We start from the raw sequence: 18,860 nt of genomic DNA on the forward strand, positions 1-18,860 counted from the left end.
ATATATATATATATATATATATATATATATATATATATTCTTAATCTAACAAAATTCTCACCATGACAAAGACAAAAGGAGCATTTGTGTATGAGAGCTCATAATTCTTGTACAAAACTCTTCCTTTTGATCTACCCTCTGCACCCAGAGTCCTAAAAAATGGCTGTTAATCACAGCAAGACACACATTGCAAGTTTTGAATTTATATCTGTTCATGGACAATATGCCAATCAGTGCCCTGTCCAAAGATACGGACCCTCTCATAACTTGCCGGCTGCAATAGAATATCTGGAAGACATGTTTGTAAAATCTGAGTACACATCCTTTTACTTCACTTCAAGAGCCCTATCAGTGGCACAGCTGAACAAACACACACAAACTTGGCCACACAGATTAAGACCTAGTGTTCCATCGAGTCCAGTATCCTATCTGATAGTTGCCAGTACCAGTTACTTTAGAAGAAGGCTCAAGAAACCATGTAGTGGATAGATATGTGATGATCACAGAAGAATTGCCTCCTGCTTCCCATTAGAGGTTTATGATTGAAACATGACTGTTTACTTCTGGGTTTTGGAAGGGCTAGTCCCAGAGGTCAAACTTGTTTTTGGAAATGGAAATCAAGCCCTGGGCTCAGAAGAATCTGCTGATTTTTAAGACTGTTCACACAAAGGATATAGAAAAGAGGGAAAAGGGAGAGCTAACGTCATCCTCCTAGTCGCCTGTTGATAGACAGCCATACAACCTCCATTCCACCTGAAGAAAGCACCAAACTTCTTGAAGCGGGGTTGTCTTCTTCATCCAGACCTGGATAACCTATAATTAACAATCTGGTCATCAGAAGAGAGGTGTGTAGTTCAGCAGGGTTTCTCTATTTGCCTCATTGATCAGTACTTTTTAATATTCAAACAGAATTGAATCAGGAAATTCCATTTATTGGGATGGTCAAAATTATTTCTGGTGTAAGGGGGAAATAGAAAACTTTCTGGGACACAGACTGTCTCTTTATTTGTATAGTAGCCTACACAGTAGGGCCCTGACCTCTAGATGCTACTGCAGTACAAATAGTAATATATAACTAGTGATCTGCGCTACACTAGAATTTTTACAGAATGGTTGCTTGGAGTCCTACAATCAAGCACCTTACAGGAGGTGGTAACTGCCATAGCACCATTCTTTAGGCAGGCACATCAGACTTCCCTCTGAGTATCATCAAGTTTCAGGATTATTCAGAATGACAGATTAGTCTGTTGCAGACCTTTATAGTTGGTATTACCTCTGAAAGACAGGGTATAGAATTGGTTTCTGTATCCATACAAGAACCACATTACTATTGTTATGTATAAAATGTTGTTCTTACACCTCCAGCTTTCTGTTCAATGTAAATTCTTTCTACAATTCCTTGGAAATGGTCCTCCGATTATTTTGTTCCAATCACTAGCACCCCTTTGGAACGTTGTGGTATAAATTAGCATTCCTAGCACTGTAAAAATATTGAGTACACACATCAACTGTACTCAGTTCATCTCATTCCATCCAAAATGCCAGGGCATTTAGGGCCTCAACATTGCTGTGGGTAATATGTTAAAATCCTGCACCACTTGGCATGCTGCATATCTGGGAAACTATTCAGAAAGGAAGAATCAAGTCTCCCTCTACAAGATCCCTGGTGGTATTATATGGAAAAAGTTTGAGCCTCAAGGGAGATTTGCAAAGTAGGTAAGAAGGTGTTATTGGATGGGCTCCCAAGTAATGTTAAATTACGAAGCACTTGCTTTTTGGGGTGAACTTCTCTTTGCTGGTTATTCTACTATAATAATAATAAAGACTCTCTTCATCCTCTCCCCTACTTCTGTGATTCATTGCTTGTTATTTCCCATTCATGATGTCTGAGGAGGGAAAGCTGTGCAGCAGAATGACAAATGTCTTACCTAGTAATTTTCTTTCTGTTACCAACTTCTCTCCTCATTCAGCCTACCCTAGTAGATGGTAAATGACCAGAGTACAATTTTTTACAATTGAATTTTTTCTCTAAAAGGAGACTCAGACATATATATAAATAACCTTAAAATTATTAGGATACCAAGTTATCTTAATGCTAGTAATCTGTTGGTGGGGTATTTCTGCAGCTTTGGAAGAACTCTTCTGGTGGTCTGAGCTGAAGACTGGGCTTAGTTCTGGAGTCTCCAGCAACAACACTGGACCACTTCCAGATTCTACAAGTGGAAGGCGTTACCCATTAGTGATGAATGAGGAGAGGAATTGAGAAGATGTCAGGTAGCATACTTTTCAGTATGTTCAGCTAGCATGGCTGGTTAGCTGAGTGCAAAGAAGTGTGGACTAAAAGATTCACAACTGCTATTTAATCTTTAGCAATTTTCTGGTTCCCCATCCTCCCCCGCCCCTATTTTGCCTCACTTAATTAAGATGGCTCTTAAATCATTCAAATGTATGTGGGCCAGCTCCTGATTGGGCATCACACATACTATTGGCAATTGCGAGGTGCCAATCCGTACATTGCAGAGAGACAGTAAAGTGCAGTTTTGCTGCCTCTATTCTTACTCCATCTCCTACTTTCAGAACTATGAGAAGCTCCACTCTCTCCAAAAGAGTGAGAGTGTGTGTCTCTCTCGCTCCCCCATTACCCATCAGGGGTACCATATATGCCAGAAACGTCATATGCATGGGTAATCTCTGCTACTAGCAAGAATAAGCTGCACAGAGTGGGAAGTGAACCTGTGCTTCGATTTTTAGATACTTGTTTTGTGGGTCCAGTTTCACAAATAATTTTTGTCCTCTTTTTACATCTAATCAATGAAACATTTGCTCAAATTGGCGGGTTCTTCGAATGCTTTTCTGTGGGTATTCCACTGTGTACTCCATGTGCCTGAGAAGAGAGAATTCTAGCAAGTAATGTCCATTGGTCCGCTCCTGTGCAGTTTGTCTCCTTGTCCTCCGTACCTAGAGTATAAGAGGTGGTGCGGACCGATGCCTCTCTCATTCCTTTCTTGCTACACATTCCCTGAGTTGGAATCCTCTGGTGTCCAAAACGGATTCTCTTCAATGTTCTTTCCTGTAAATATTTAAAAGTTACTGTTGGTAGTTTTTGTAATTAGATAAGTAGTTAGTTAGAATCTTCACCCCAGGGGATCCCCCAGACTCTCAGAGCAGGACTTAGATTATGCCCAGGCTCCTGGGTTTTAAGAATTGACTCCTTTTCAGTCAGCAACAACCACCAATGCTGCCTGTACTGCCCGGAAGGGCTCATATCTCATAGAATCATAGGGCTGGGAGGGGCCTCAAGAGGTCATCTAGTCCAGTCCCCTGAACTCCAATGATGAAAATTCCACAACCTCCCTTGAAGCCTTCCAGAACTTATCTACACTTACAGTTAGAAAAACAATTCCTGACATCTAAACTAAATCTCCCATGCTGCAGATTAAGCCTACCTTCACTGGAGATGGAAAACAGTTGATTACCATCCTCTTTATAGTAGCTCTTAACTGATATCAGGTCCCTCCTCAGACTTCTTTTCTCAAAATTAAACATGCCCAGTTTATTTTAATCTTTCCTCATAGGTTTTGTAAACATATTAGCATTTTTGTTGCTCTCCTCTGGACTCTCTCTAGTCTATCCACATCTTTCCTAAAGTGTGGTCCCCCTGAAATCGGACACAGCACTCCAGCTGAGACTTCACCAGTGCCTAGTAGAGTAGGACAATTGTACCTTGTGTCTTATATATGACGCTTCTGTTAATGAGCCCCAGAATATTAGCTTTTTTTTTTTGCAACTGTATCACATTGGTGACTCTCATGCAATTTATGATGTGTAACCCTCAGATCCTTTTCAGCAGTACTACTACTTTGCCCATTATTCCCCATTTTGTAGCTGTTCATTTGATTTTTCCTTCTAACTCAAATGTTATAAGGACATTTATAACTTACTTTATACTTATCTTTATTGAATTTCATCTTGTTGATTTCTGACCAATTTTCCAATTTGTCAGTGTTGTTTTGAATTCTAATTCTGTCCTCCAAAGTGCTTGCAACTGCTCCCAGCCTGCTGTCATCTACAAATTTTATAAGCATACTCTCCACTTCATTCTCCATGTCATTAATGAAAATATTGAATAGTTTCAGACCCAGAACTACAGAAAGTTTCTTTAACACTAGCAAATGTTTCTTCAGTGTTTGTTTCTTTAAAGCTGTGAAACAATCATTGAGAGTTCTTATCCTTCCACCACTAAGAGTTTTACTTTATTATAATGTTCTGGGATACTATCGTCCTCCAAACTATTTATAACTGAATAATGCACAACACACCTTTAAATAAATATTTGTTTCCTCACTCAGTAGGTACAGTTCAATTTATTTCAGGAGCCTTCCTCTGTTAATACTTTACTCCAACATGCACCCATAGAATCTCTCATATGTAGTTTGAATCAAAATGGTAAATTGGGATTTTTTTAAAAATGTTGTAATGTCTCGTTCTTCCTCTTAATACATACATGCATGCATGTCGATATTGGGAGTTAAACCTTCGACTATATTTAAATATGGCAGTCTCACCAGTAAAATGTTAATCACAGCAGTTTTGTAAAAGTAAGTGAAATTATAAGATACTAGACATAAAGATAGATTATTATAGAAAGTATAGATTGTTTCCTACATATTTTCTGATCGTTTACCAAAAATAGGTTTCAATGTAGAGTGATGTTGCTTTTAAAGTATCTGTGTCAGTACTGTTTTAAAAAACAAAACAAAAAACCCTACAAACTGGAAGAGGAAGACTGATAATGAAGCCTTTGAAGCAAGGGTTTAATTTTTAAGTGGGGTCAGTGGAGGTAAGCTGACGTCCTCTGATAGCTTTTTGATCTACTCTGTGAAACAAATTGGTTGCCTCAGTTCAGTTTCCAGTGGATAGGCATCCACATCACATAAATCATCACCTTAATAGCTCAGGGGCAGCTCTAGACATTTCACTGCCCCAAGCACGGCGGCATGACGTGGGAGGCGCTCTGCCAGTCACCGGTCCTGCGGCTCCAGTGGACCTCCCGCAGGCATGCTGCTGAAGGCACCCTGCCTGCCGCCCTCCCGGCGACCGGCAGAGCGCCCCTCATGGCATGCCACCCCAAGCACGCACTTGGCGTGCTGGGGCCTGGACCCGCCCCTGTAATAGGTACTGATTGTCCAATTATGACAGTCTTAGGCCTTGTCTACACTACAGTTTTGTCGATAAAACTCAGCTGATGTAACTCCCCTGCTATGCTCACATAATAAAACCGCCTCAATGAGAGGCATAAGGCTTATGTTAGTGTAGTCAGGGTGACAGTGTCTGTGTAGACACTGCATTCCTTACATCGGCTATTGGCTGTCATAATTGTCAATTTCACGGCTCTGCTGCTGCCCGGTATCTGCTCCAAGCTTGGCTGTCGCCCAGGCTCCTGGTTGGGCTGCCTCCTGGGCTCCCTGCTGGGAGCCCTGCTTCCCCCTAGGGTCCTGGTTCCATGCTGGACTCCCGTTGCGGATCTCCCCACCGGACACAAGAAGCCCAGGCTTTCCCCCAGTTCCAGCTGGGAGCGTGGAGGCGAGAAGTCCTGGTGGCTCCCCCACCATCCCACTTCCAGCTGGGAGCGCAGAGGCGAGACTCCCTCTGGTGGGGAGCAGCTTGGAGCTTAGAGCCCTGGATTTCAGTCTCCCACATTGCCTCTCTTCAGTCAGTGGAAGCGCTCCTGGTGAGGACCTGCACTGCCAACAGGAGGAGGGTAATGGGGACATCAGCCACCGCAGTAATTACTGTGTGGCTGTAAGTCGACCTAACATAAGTCAGCTTATCTTTGTAGTGTAGACATAGCCTTAGTGGAAAGACCAACAACTATGTCCACATTAGGTAAAAAGATCTACATTTACCAGTAATACGTGAGCTGGTTGAGGTAAACCTTGCACTCCCCTGTAGAGTTTACCTCAGCAAACTAATGTGTTAATGCTGTAACTGCTTTGCTTACATAGGGGTTTTAATACTTCACTAAATGCGTGTTTAAAAAATACTTTTTTTCCTAAAAGAAGTCAGTGCCCAAATGGACATGAAAACTCCTCTGCCCTCTTTCTTCTGTACTCCACCCACATTAGGATAAAGGCTAAGCTCACTTAGAAATGTGTTTTAAAGTCTCTTGTTTCTAACAAGTTTATAGAACGGTCTCCTTGACCAGCGTGGACAAGGCTTTTTTTAGAAATGTATAATGAAACTGTACTGTAGACAACTAAAGAATGTAAAATTCAAATCTTTATGAAGGAATAATTTAGTTTTATTAGGAAAACAGTGAGGATGATATCCTGCCTCTATTAAAATCAGCGAGAGTTTTGCCATTGACTTCAGTGAGCCCGAATTTCACCACAGGATTTGAAGAGTTGTTGACTGCGCTCAGTTTTCAGTTCTTTAATTTTAAATTATATTTTAAATGTTTCCTTTGTCCAGTCCTTAGGTGCAGCTATGGAAGATTGTTGAATAAAATAATTCCTGGTATAAACTTAGAACCTTGACAAGGATAAGCAAATGTTAATGAGGGCCTTTTTATTTAGGTGATCATCTTTTCATTGTTCTGATGTTATTTTATAATAAATTTATTAGCCATTAAAATTCTAAACCAGTGTAATAACTGATAAGTTAATGGAAACTTCTAAATGTTTCTTGTGCACAGAATTGTATATTGTCCATATGTATTTTTCTCCTTGTTGATTGAATTGCATGATTTTTGTCTGTAAATCAAAAATATTGTCTGTTGGGAAATATCCCAGTTGTTAAATTACTGTATACAAAGGAAAACATAATTTTTTAAAATCTGTTAGGTCAAGTGTTTTTCATTGCTGCTTGCCTGTAATAGAAATATCCAGTCTCATTGTAGGACTTTTTATTTTTTTTATTACATTAACAGTGGTTTCAAGTGGTAATCAATAGTGGCCACTTGGCTCTATTCTTTTAACTTGAGAGAGGACTGACCTATGAATCTTACAAATGATTTTGGAAATTTCTGTTTCTACAGTATTTCAAGGACTATTTTTTGGTTAACTGTTCTATTTTCCATTTAAAAAAAAAAACCCAGTAATACAAAGGGGATGTTTGTGTGCGCTCTTATGGAAAAAAGAGAAAGTAAACAGCTCTTGTCCTTATTTCCCAGCAACACAGGATCCAAATTAGAACAAATTTCTTAGGCTAAGCAGAATGCTTTTGGAACATTGTCACTGCAAGCAAAGGAGCTGTGCCAGAGTTGAAGCTGAAGGAGAAACCTGTTTTACATTTTTATATAGTTGTTCATTCCTCTGAAGTTCAGGCTTCCAGAAGCTGCCAAGTAGTACTAAGTTTACAGAGCCTCAGAATTTAAAACTGAAGAGTCTTATATCATGGATTCGCCATTTTAAATACAATTCACTCATGAATAGTGAGAAGATTCAGCTACAGTATTCACAAATTACTGTAAATGAGTATGTATGTTATGGAAAATGCACAGAGAATGCAGAAGCATGCTGCCCATCATGTGACCTTCAGTACCTAAGAAGTGTCCTGAAGTTAATCTGATCCTATAGATGATCTGGGATTCTTTTATGGAGTTGAATTCAGTTCAGTTACCAGTGATAGTGATTCTAATGTGTTAGTGATAGTCAAGTTGATCCTAATTTAACGAGTCCAAGAGTCATAGCATGGTTATGTTGGGAATCCATTTATTTTTTCCTATTAATTTTAATTATATTGCAGTGCACTGTAAGTATGGGAAAATTTGAGTTCAAAATTCTTCCGTAGAGCTGTTTTGGAATCAAGACCTTGCTTATGCATCCAGCTTTGGACAGGGCTGATCCCAGTGGAAACTTACATTTATTTGCCTGTCCGTATTAACAGAAATCAATTTCACATACAATTGTCTAAAGCGCTTGTGTCTAAAGATCATATCTTCATGGCAAATGCAAAATGTCACACAAAGTTTAGCTGCGTTCTGATTTGTTTTGGTAGGTAGCTCTTTATTGGATAGAAGGTACACTGTCGTGTTCAGTTATAGTAAGCCATTTTCATTCTGATTAGAAATTGAGTTATAAACAGGAAATAAATAAATGAATTAATGTATTTTATGGAATGCTATAACACTTTTTCTCTTTTTCTTCTAGAAAATTGAAAATGGAAGATTTGCAAAACTCAGATATGTTACACATGCCATGGTCAATAATACAGATTTGTTAATGATAACAAAATGGTAAAGGCTTTTCTCTTTGAATAGCAAATACTTTAAAATGTACCACCAAACTGTTGGAGTGATAATTATTTTAGATAAACAACTGTTTTTTATCATTTTGTTAAGTATGTGTTTACACATGTGGATATATGGAGATATACATATATGTTCACACCTGTGGATATATGGAGATTTTGTGTGTGTGTTTTACATATATATATATATGTGTGTGTGTGTGGAGAGAGAGAGAGAGAGAGAGAGAAATGAATCTGGCATCCTGTTATCTATGACTCTTTCGTTGCTAGTTTGGCAAAGGATATATTATCCTATGCCTCACTTGTGTAGCTTCTATAATTCAAGGATGACTAACTTGCTTTCATGTTTTCTGTAACTGAGATAGATAAATTGAATATTTAGTCAGGATGACGACAGCGGGATTCTATATGGACTCAGGGATCCAGCTGTGTAAAGCACATTGCAGGACTGGAATCTAAGTAAAGATACTCAGTAATAAAGGAATGGAATTTTCCTCTAAGACTCAAACATATTTAATAGTGGAGCATAAATCATTTCATTTTTTCTGTCTGGGGACTATTTTTCCTTCGAGAATATCAAGTTAGAAATAGAGTTGCTGCCTTGGCATAAAAGAAAGATGCTGATAGATGCTATTGTAAATAGGCACAGGAACCTACAGAATTTAGGAGTTGTCTACACTGGGATATCTAGGGAAATTAATCCGAATTAACTAAAGGTATGAATTTGCAGTGTGTTAGTTAAACCACATTAAACCTTTATGTGGATGCTATTATTCAGAATTAAAGTAGCCTTAATTTGATTTACCTTAATTCACCTCCAAAGTAAATTATGCTAAACCGAATTAAGGCCATTGTAATTTTGAATAACAGCATCCAGAAAGGGGTTTAATGTAATTTAACTAATGCACTTTAAAAGTTAATTTGGATTAACTTTCCTGAGTGTCCCTGTGTGTCTTTTCAAAAGTTGTACTATGTGGTTGTTGCATGTAGCTTGTGGGAAACTATCTGAAATAAGACCACTTCACTGTGCCTAACATTTAGTTCCTAATTTCTTTGGTGTGGGGAGGGGAAGTATTTCATACCGTTTTATTTTCTGCTTTCATTTTTGAACTGTTTATTATATTTTACTCTTTTTAGTGGTGTTTTGTTTGTGACAAAAGGAACATTTGGACAGCTGACGTGTGAGTGGCAATACACTTACGATGAGTTTACCAAAGAGCCATTCATTGTTGATGGAAGAAGATTACGCATTGAAGCCAAGGTAGGGTAGATGCCTGGCTAGTAGTAGAACGAAATGTGAAAGTATCACTTAAGTTTTCTTTCTCAAGTAACCTTTTGACACATTTACAGGAGGTAGCCCAGACTTGTCTGTGAGGGCTTGATCATATCCCATGCTAACTTTCCTCTAGCGAGTGGATCAAAATGGAAACTCAGCCTTCCCAATTTAATTTTTCAATTTCCAATTTTTAAAGTCAATTTTGGGCAATGGCAAGGGGCGTTTCCTTCTCTCCATTCACCTTTTTTTCACTTCCATCCACCCACTCGTCTTCTCCGGGGAAAATATTTATTAAAATAAAATTTTCCCAGGTAGGATTGTACCCTAAACAGATCACCTGCAGATCTCTTTTCTTGTATTTGCTGCCCTTGCTCTCAGGGTGGTAGAACCAGCCATATCTGACAAAATACCCTCTCAGGAATTACAGAAAAAGAGCTCTGCAGTAATTGCTTCCAGCTCTGCAGATCCTCAGTCAGCCAAAGTAAAGAGGCTTAGGATATGTCTACTCTGCAATATAAGCTCAGGGTTAGTGAGACTCAAGGCAGCTGACCCTGCACCAAGGTGGAGGCGGATTACTTCTGTTTCCCTGGAGTTGATTGAAGATTCTTGGGATAGAGAGGACAAAGAAAGATTATGGTAGCATAGGATACTTTTGGTGGACTCCCAGGGCCCGAGTCAAAGGTGGGTAGGAGGCTGTATCTACGCTGTAAAGCAATAGGACTCAAAGCACGAGGGTCCTGGCTTGACTCTGGCTCAAACCCTCCACCACTGCAGGGTCCTAGAACCCGAGGTCTGAGTCAGAGTCCCAGAGAATTGTGTGTAGACGGAAGGGGGGGTTGGGCTCAAGCCTGAATCTAAGCTTGGTCTTACATTGCAGTGTAGACATACTCTTAGGCCTTGTCTACACTACAGGACTATTTCGAATCTACTTAAGTCGAATTTGTGGATTCGACCTTATGAAGTCGAATTTGTGTATCCATACTAAATACACAAATTCGAACTTCTGAGTCCACATTCACGGGGCCAGCGTCGACTTTGGAAGCGGTGCACTGTGGGAAGCTATCCCACAGTTCCCGCACTCCCCGCTGCCCATTGGAATGCTGGGTAGAGCTCGCAATGCCTGCTGGGTGAAAAAATGTGTCGAGGGCGGTTTTGGGTAACTGTCATCATTCAACCGTCACTCACAACAGCCCTCCCTCACTGAAAGCGCCGGCGGGAAATCTGATCGCGCCCTTCTCTGGTCGGTTACAGCGCGGACGCCACAGCACTGCGAGCATGGAGCCCGCTGCGATCATCGCTGCACTTATGGCCGTTGTCAACTCCTCGCACCTTATCGTCCACCTCTTCCACAGCCAGCTGATGAGAAATCGGGCGAGGAGGCTCCGGCAGCGCGGTGAGGAGAGTGGCGCAGGCCTCTCACAAAGCAGGGTACGCCGCGCCGTGGAGATCATGGTGGCAATGGGTCAAGTTCATGGTGTGGAACGGCGATTCTGGGCCCGGGAAACAAGCACGGAGTGGTGGGACCGCATAGTGCTGCAGGTCTGGGACGAATCACAGTGGCTGCGAAACTTCAGGATGCGTAAGCGTACTTTCCTTGAACTCTGTGACTTGCTGTCCCCTGCCCTGAAGCGCCAGGACACCCGGATGCGAGCAGCCCTGACTGTGCAGAAGCGAGTGGCCATAGCCCTCTGGAAACTTGCCACGCCAGACAGCTACCGGTCAGTAGCGAACCACTTTGGCGTGGGCAAATCTACCGTGGGGGTTGCTGTGATTGAAGTAGCCCATGCAATCGTTGAGCAACTACTCTCAAAGGTAGTGAACCTGGGAAACGTTCAGGTCATCATAGATGGCTTCGCCGCGATGGGATTCCCAAACTGCGGTGGGGCTATAGATGGGACTCACATCCCTATCCTGGCACCAGCCCACCAGGCCAGCGAGTACATTAACCGAAAGGGCTACTTTTCCATGGTGCTGCAAGGACTGGTGGACCATAGGGGACGTTTTACCAACATCAACGTCAGGTGGGCGGGCAAGGTTCATGACGCGCGTGTGTTCAGGAGCTCTGGTCTCTTTAGACGCCTCCAGGCAGGAACTTTCTTCCCGGACCACAAAATAACGGTTTGGGATGTGCAGATGCCTACAGTGATCCTCGGGGACCCAGCCTACCCGCTAATGCCCTGGCTCATGAAGCCCTATACAGGCGCCCTGGACAGAGAGAAGGAACTCTTCAACTACCGGCTGAGCAAGTGCAGAATGGTGGTGGAGTGTGCTTTCGGACGTCTCAAGGGGAGATGGCGGAGCTTACTCGCTCGCTCGGACATCAGCGAAAAGAATATCCCCGTAGTTATTGCTGCTTGCTGTGTGCTCCACAATCTCTGTGAGAGCAAGGGCGAGACCTTTTTGGCCGCTTGGGAGGTTGAGGCAAATCGCCTGGCTGCTGTTTACGATCAGCCAGACACCCGTGCTGAGAGAATATCCCAGCGGGAAGCGATATGCATCAGGGAGGCTTTGAAAGCGAGTTTCCTCGCAGAGCAGGGTAACCTGTGACTGTCCACTTGATTTTAAGAGAGCCTGATCATAAACCAAGTTTCCCCCAGTTCCGAAGGACGTTTTAAAACTAAGGACATGTTTTAGTAATTAATAATAAATCTTTCGTTGACTTTGCATTTCTGTTTCCTGGTTGAAACATGGAAGCATTCTGTGCTGGGAAAGGTGTGCACTGATGGGTGGGTTTGCAGGAAGGGGCGAGGGGTGCCGTCTTTGGATAGGGGTTAACATGACGGCTGTGGGTTTGGGCGTTGGAAGGGGTGAGAGGTGTGGGGGAAGGGTGAGTATCTGCCCCTGGATGAGGTCTCTTTTTGGGGCTCAGGGCACCGGGGAGGATCGTGACTACGGTCCAAGTGCATGTGAAGGGAAGCCTGCCTTTACATTCGGGGACGGCAGGCACCAGGACCCTGCACAAGCATACACATCAAGGAAAGACCCGGGGCAGCATACACCACACAGACTGTCCCTGGTGCCTAGTGACTGCAGTCTGTGTGTGCCCTGCAGTTGACCCTGCACCCAAGTCTGTAGCATGGCACTGTGGGCTATGCACTGAAATTACAATTCCCCCCCCACACACACACAACAACAGAAAGTCTTCTGACACCAGAAACGTGACGGAAACAGTCAGTAACACCAAACCGCTTTTAGTAATGTAGTACACAGTGGGGGGTTTGAACTTGGAGTTGGGACTGGTTGATGCTGTAAGGAAAGAGCTTGTACAAATTTACAGCGTCTCGAATATTATCGGTGTGCTGCGGTGCAGGGCCCCTACCGCCCCTCCTTCTTGTAACTTTGGGTGAGGGGGGGACAGGACTTCCTGGCGTTGGAGGGCGGTTGCAGATGCACTGCAGGGGGGCTCTCTCCTCCTGCCTGCGGTCTTGCAGAACATCTACAAGGCGCCGGAGCGTGTCCGTTTGCTCCCTCATTAGACCAAGCAGCGTTTGAGTCGCCTGCTGGTCTTCCTGCCGCCACCTATCCTCCCGTTGACACAGGCTCTCCCTCGACTGTCTCTGCTCTGCCGCCTCCGCTCTGGAGCTGGCCATCAGTTCCTGGAACATGTCGTCCCTAGTCTTTTTCTTTCGGCGTCTAATCTGAGCCAGCCTCTGCGAGGGGGATGCCGGGGCAGTCCGGGAAGGAGCCGAAGCTGTGTGATGCGAAAAAGTAGGTGATTTCCTTGAACAAATACATGTTTGCCAACAGTAAACACAGTCTAGTCAGTTTCAGTTAAGAAGACCAAAGAGGGAACCAAGTCTCATGAGATCTCAGAACTAGTCCGAGATTTCGGAATACGCTGTCATTGGCGGCGCCATTGCACTGGATAGTGCACAAGCTGCATCCCTCTTGCACAAAGTCCTGGTAAGCCTTACAGTACAGAGTGCTTATCAGTTAGTGCTTAGCTGTGCTCTCCTGCTGGAGGCAATGTGCAAAGCAGAAAAGATGACCGTTTTGCGGCCCCTCCCGCCAGTGCACGGGAAAGATCACTGTATGCTTTTCCTCTGTGGCCTCCAACACGTGGCTGTTAAGCGAGGGTCATTCTTATGCAAAGTAAAACTCTGTTAAGCGAGGGTCATTCTTATGCAAAGTAAAACTCTGTTAAGCGAGGGTCATTCTTATGCAAAGTAAAAGTCTACCATTCACAATAGTAACAGTACACTAATTCCACTAATTAGATGCAGCACTTCCACAACGACATCACCCTGAGGCGTGTCAGGCGGACTGAGAGAGAGCGGATGCTAACAGAAGCCCTGCACAGACCAGGACCATACGCTGCCATGCTCGTCGAGGCGATGGTCCCCCTTTACCTGAGGATGGCCTGGCGTGGAAGAGTGTGCTTCAACGGAGCACCCAACAAGGCACCTCTACCAAGGAACCTCCTGCTGAGGCTTTTCCAGCTGCTCTCTGAGAGCTTTTTTGAACTGTCCCCAGAGGACTATTGCTCCATTCCTGTATGTGTAGACCTGCTGTTTGTATAGCTCCTATATGTGTAGACCTGCTGTTTGTATAGTTTCATATTTAAAATTTTTTGTATAGTATAGTATAGTATAATTTTTGTATAGTATTTCTATTTTTTCTATTTTTTATATAGTATTTCTATTTTTGATATATATCCCTGTTTCTTAAAAAAATAAATGTTTCCCTGTTTGTAGCACTTACCGCCTGATCCTTCCCCTGATTCCCAGTCCGGGTTAACGGGCGGGGATGGTTGGTAGGGGATCTCTGTGAGGGTGATGAAGAGATCCTGGCTGTCAGGGAAAGCGGGAGTGGGTTCGATGTCGCCTGCGCCGTCCTCAAAAGACCCTTCCTCATCTTCCCCATCGGCGAACAGGCAGGAGGAACTGTCCCAGTACACTATTCCGTCCTCGGAGTCCACCGTCACTGGTGGGGCAGTGGTGGCAGACCCACCTAGAATGTCATGCAGTGCCTCGTAGAAGCGGCATGTCTGGGGCTGGGCTCCGGAGCGTCCGTTTGCCGCTCTGACTTTTTGATACCCTTGTCTTAGGTCCTTCACTTTCACGCGGCACTGCATCGCATCCCGGCTGTATCCTTTCTCTTTCATGGCTTTAGAGACCTTCTCGAAGGTCTTCGCGTTCCGCTTGTTGGAGCGCAGCTCCGAGAGCACAGACTCCTCGCCCCACACAGCGATCAGATCCTGGACTTCCCGGTCACTCCATGCTGGGGACCTCTTTCTATTCTGGGATTGCCCGGACTCCTCTGCTGGAGAGCTCTGCATCGTTGCAGGTGCTGCGGAGCTCGCCCCGATGTGCAACCAGAACGTCAGATTCAAACCGCCCAGACAGGAAAATGAATTCAAATTTTCCCGGGTCATTTCCTGTGTGGCTGGCCAGAGAATCCAAGCTCGGACTGCTGTCCAGAGCGTCAACAGAGTGGTGCACTGTGGGATAGCTCCCGGAGCTGCTAAGTTCGATTAGCATCCACACCTAGCCTAATTCGAGCTAGCCATGTCGAATTTAGCGTTACTCCACCTGCCGGGGTGGAGTACCAAATTCGAACTAAAGAGCCCTCTAGTTCGAATTAAATGGCTTCCTGGTGTGGACGGTTGAGCGGTTAGTTCGAATTAACGCTGATAAATTCGAATTAAAGTCCTAGTGTAGACCAGGCCTTAGAGCAGGGGTCTCAAACATGCGGCCCGCGGGCCGCATGCGGCCCGCGGAGCTCTTCCCTGCGGCCCGCAGGGGCCCCCAAGAGAAAAGCGGAGGCTCCCGCCTCCGCCCCTCTCCTGGAGCCTCGGCGCATAGAGCGCCGAGTCTCCGTCCGAGCGCCTGAGCCCCGCCCCGATCCGAGCGGCGTGGAGGGGGCGGGGCTGGGAGCTCTGGGCTGAGCGCTGCGCTCGGCGTGGAGCTCCCAGCCCCGCCCCCTCACCACGCGGCTCTGAGCGGGACCGCCGGAGACGCGCTCGGGTAAGGGGGGGGGAAAGCGGGACCCGCCGGGGCCGGGCCGGGCCGGGGAGGGAAGCGGGACCCGCCGGGGCCGGGCCGGGGGAAGGGAAGCGGGACCCGCCGGGGCCGGGCTGGGGGGGGTGGGAAGGGAAGCGCTCAGGGCTGGGGCAGAGGATTAGGGTGCGGGGGAATGAGGGGTTCATGATGTGGGGGCGCTCAGGGCTGGGGCAGAGGATTAGGGTGTGGGGGGATGAGGGCTCTGGCTGGGGGTGAGGATTAGGGTGCAGGGTCCTAGTGCCTGCCCTCCGCCAGTACTGGCAAGGCAGGCTTCCCTTACCCTGAGCCTCTCCAACCCCAAACCCTCAGCCCCAGCCAGAGCCCTCATTCCCCCCGCACCCTAATCCTCAGCCCCAGCCCTGAGCACCCCCACATCATGAACCCCTCATCCCCCTGCACCCTAATCCTCAGCCCCAGCCAGAGCCCTCATCCCCCCACACCCTAATCCTCTGCCCCAGCCCTGAGCGCCCCCACATCATGAACCCCTCATCCACAGCCCTCACCCCACACTCCAAACCTCTTCCCTAGCCCTGAGCCCCCTCACATCATGAACCCCTCATCCACAGCCCTCACCCCACAGCCCAACCCTCTTCCCTAGCCCTGAGCCCCCTCGCATCATGAACCCCTCATCCACAGCCCTCACCCCACAGCCCAACCCTCTTCCCTAGCCCTGAGCCCCCTCCTGCATCATGTACCCCTCGCCCTCAGCCCCACAGCCCTCACCCCTGCACTCCCTCCTATCCCCAAACTCCGTCCCAAAGCCTGCACCCCCACCCCCTGCCGCAGCCTGGAGCCTGCATCGAGCACAGAGCCTGCATCCAGACCCCCTCCCCCACCCAAACTCCCTCCTAGAGCCTTAGGCAGTAAATCTAAGTGCGTGTTTTGTCCTTTGAGTGAGGTGCATTACTGAGTGTATATATTTATTAAAACTGCGCGCGCTTAGGGGAGGAGGTGGAGAAGAGACAGGGCAGGGGCGGGGCCTCATGGAAGGGGTGGATTGGGGTTGGGGCCAGGGGCAGCAAGGGGGCGTGTCAGTGATGCGGCCCTCGGGCCAATGCACTAGTCCTCATGCGGCCCTCGGGGTCATTTGAGTTTGAGACCCCTGCCTTAGAGTCTTGACAGCTTCTTGGGGTCCTACATCCCCCTGCTACACATGCTAACACTCCTCTGGAGACACTGTAGTAAAAGAGGGTCACTACTCTTCAACACCTGGAACACAACAGGAAAGGCTGTCTTCCCAGATCAGGGTATTATCTGGGTAAGTCCAAATACCCTCCATAGAGCCCCTCGCACAAGAGTTACTTGGCAAAGGGTCTGAGAGAATTGGAATTTGGGAGAAGATTTGGACTCACTCAGGAATACCTTTTTTATTCAGCTGAGTGTCTGACAATAAGGGTCATAGGAGTGTAATGTCCTCCCCATGGACTATGCTCCTAAAGGGAGCAGCAACCAAGAAGAAGGATTGATCCTAAAATGGAATTCACTATGAAAGTGAGTCTGTACATGAAAAATTGTGTCCATACATGAGAGAACTGTCAAGAAACAGTTAAATTTAGCTCCAGTACACATAGGTTCTTACGTAGTTTACTTTAGACCATTATTACACAGAAAATTTAGCACATCACATTTTGCTTTTATTAACCTGCCTTTCCCAGATAGAGTAGATTATTTTATAGATATAAATTTTTAAAGTTATCTACAGTGTATTAAACAGAGTGATACGTTGTAAAGTAAGTTTTTTGATTAAAATGTTGTTTATTATGTAGACTGCACTTTGAAGGTCACTTTTGTAGAGCAATTAGCATATAAAAGCATTATACATTCATTAACTTTAGAAAAATTAAGGTCATATCTTAACTTAAAATTGTTTGTTTTGTAGGAACGAGTTAAGTCCGTATTTCATGCCAAAGAGTTTGGAAAAATAATTAATTTTAGGACTCCAGAAGACGCCAAGGTAAATACAAGCAACTGCTATTTAAATTATAGTAATTCTGCTATACTTTTGTTAAAAAGCCTGACTTCATAGGAGCATTGACAGGGTAAGGAAGAAATGTTCCATACTTAATGTTTATTGAGGGGAACGACCCTGAGGACTGCAGGTTCAGCTTCTATGTTTTCTCAGGTCAGATGATTAAATAAGTGCTGTTACTCATTTTGGAGAGTAAACTTATTTTGTGAAAAGTAAGTTGGCTTTCCCCTTATAAATACATCCTAAAAATAATATTTAGCCTTCATATAATGCATATCATCAAAGTCTTTTACAAATATTAACTTATCAATCGTGACAACAACATTCCTCCAGTTATAATCGATACTCTGAAATGTGAAACTTCCCCCATGAATAGATTACAGTGCTCATAGCTTAAATAGTTGAAGTCTTAGTGGGCAGGGGTAGAAAATTTGTAGTTGCATTTTTTTAATTTATTGTGCAGTGAATTACAATATTTCAGAACACACAACAAAAAACTCCCCTACACATCGTTACACACAATTACTTATAGTTGTTTTTACAGTAAACTTTTTTGGGGAACACATTTGTAATGAAGCTGCTTTATTTGGTCAGAATCCAATAATTCTGCATGGCTACTAAACAAACAGAGACGAACAATAAACTAGTTAGTATTTAGTTTTCAAAAATGCACAGATCTAATGCAAAATATCTCCTTGCTTGGGCCCATGTAAGACTTTATTTTCTGTAAGATTATTGATTTGACTGTGTGAGTGGTAAGCAACAATTAATATAGTAGAGCCAGTTAAAATACTGGGTTTCAGTGTATTAGTCTTTCACTGATAGAAATCAAAATGCAGTGTAGCTTTGGTGAAAAGTGAAGATGAGACTGGAGGATGCATCCCAGTCCCTAGAGGGCATTTATTTGCATCACAGAACCATTCTACTAGTTTGGTTTAAATAGCAAGACACACGTGGAAGAGAAGGTTTGCAGGTCAGATTTGAAATACTGGTAAACTGCCAAATCCATGTGGAGGAAACTTGCACAACTTCTCTATCTGGTTCTGGTCAGTGTGATTCATTCCTATTTTCCTGAACCGCAGATTAATCTTTTAGTGCCTCTGCGTATTCGCAGTTGTGAGATAGTTTTACAGCTCGACATTAGGAGTACCCTATCTTAAAAAGCCATGTTCACTGAGTGCATGAGTGATCTCACATGAGCTTGTTGTCATCACTGTGTGTGTGTGCCTTAATTCTTTCACTCCCACCACAGACAGTGAACAGAACTCATTTTCATATCCCTAAACTAGGTCTTCTCTCATTCTAGCTTATTATTTTTCTTGTGGTTAGTTTGTGTAGAGTGGTATAGAGTGTTTCTCAAATG

At 44.6% G+C, this 18,860-nt stretch overlaps 1 protein-coding gene across 2 annotated transcripts in view; it reads left to right on the forward strand.

The window, feature by feature from the left end:
- Positions 1–18,860, forward strand: part of VPS13A (vacuolar protein sorting 13 homolog A) — a 302,560-nt gene that overhangs the window by 274,076 nt on the left and 9,624 nt on the right. For both annotated transcript variants that reach the window (XM_045020500.1, XM_045020501.1), the window contains 3 exons: positions 8,151–8,236; positions 9,388–9,511; positions 17,408–17,482. In XM_045020500.1, the coding sequence (XP_044876435.1) occupies positions 8,151–8,236; positions 9,388–9,511; positions 17,408–17,482 (285 nt within the window). The remainder of the gene's footprint in view (positions 1–8,150; positions 8,237–9,387; positions 9,512–17,407; positions 17,483–18,860) is intronic.

Source organism: Mauremys mutica, chromosome 6, assembly GCF_020497125.1.
Source record: "Mauremys mutica isolate MM-2020 ecotype Southern chromosome 6, ASM2049712v1, whole genome shotgun sequence".
NCBI lineage: Eukaryota > Metazoa > Chordata > Testudines > Geoemydidae > Mauremys > Mauremys mutica.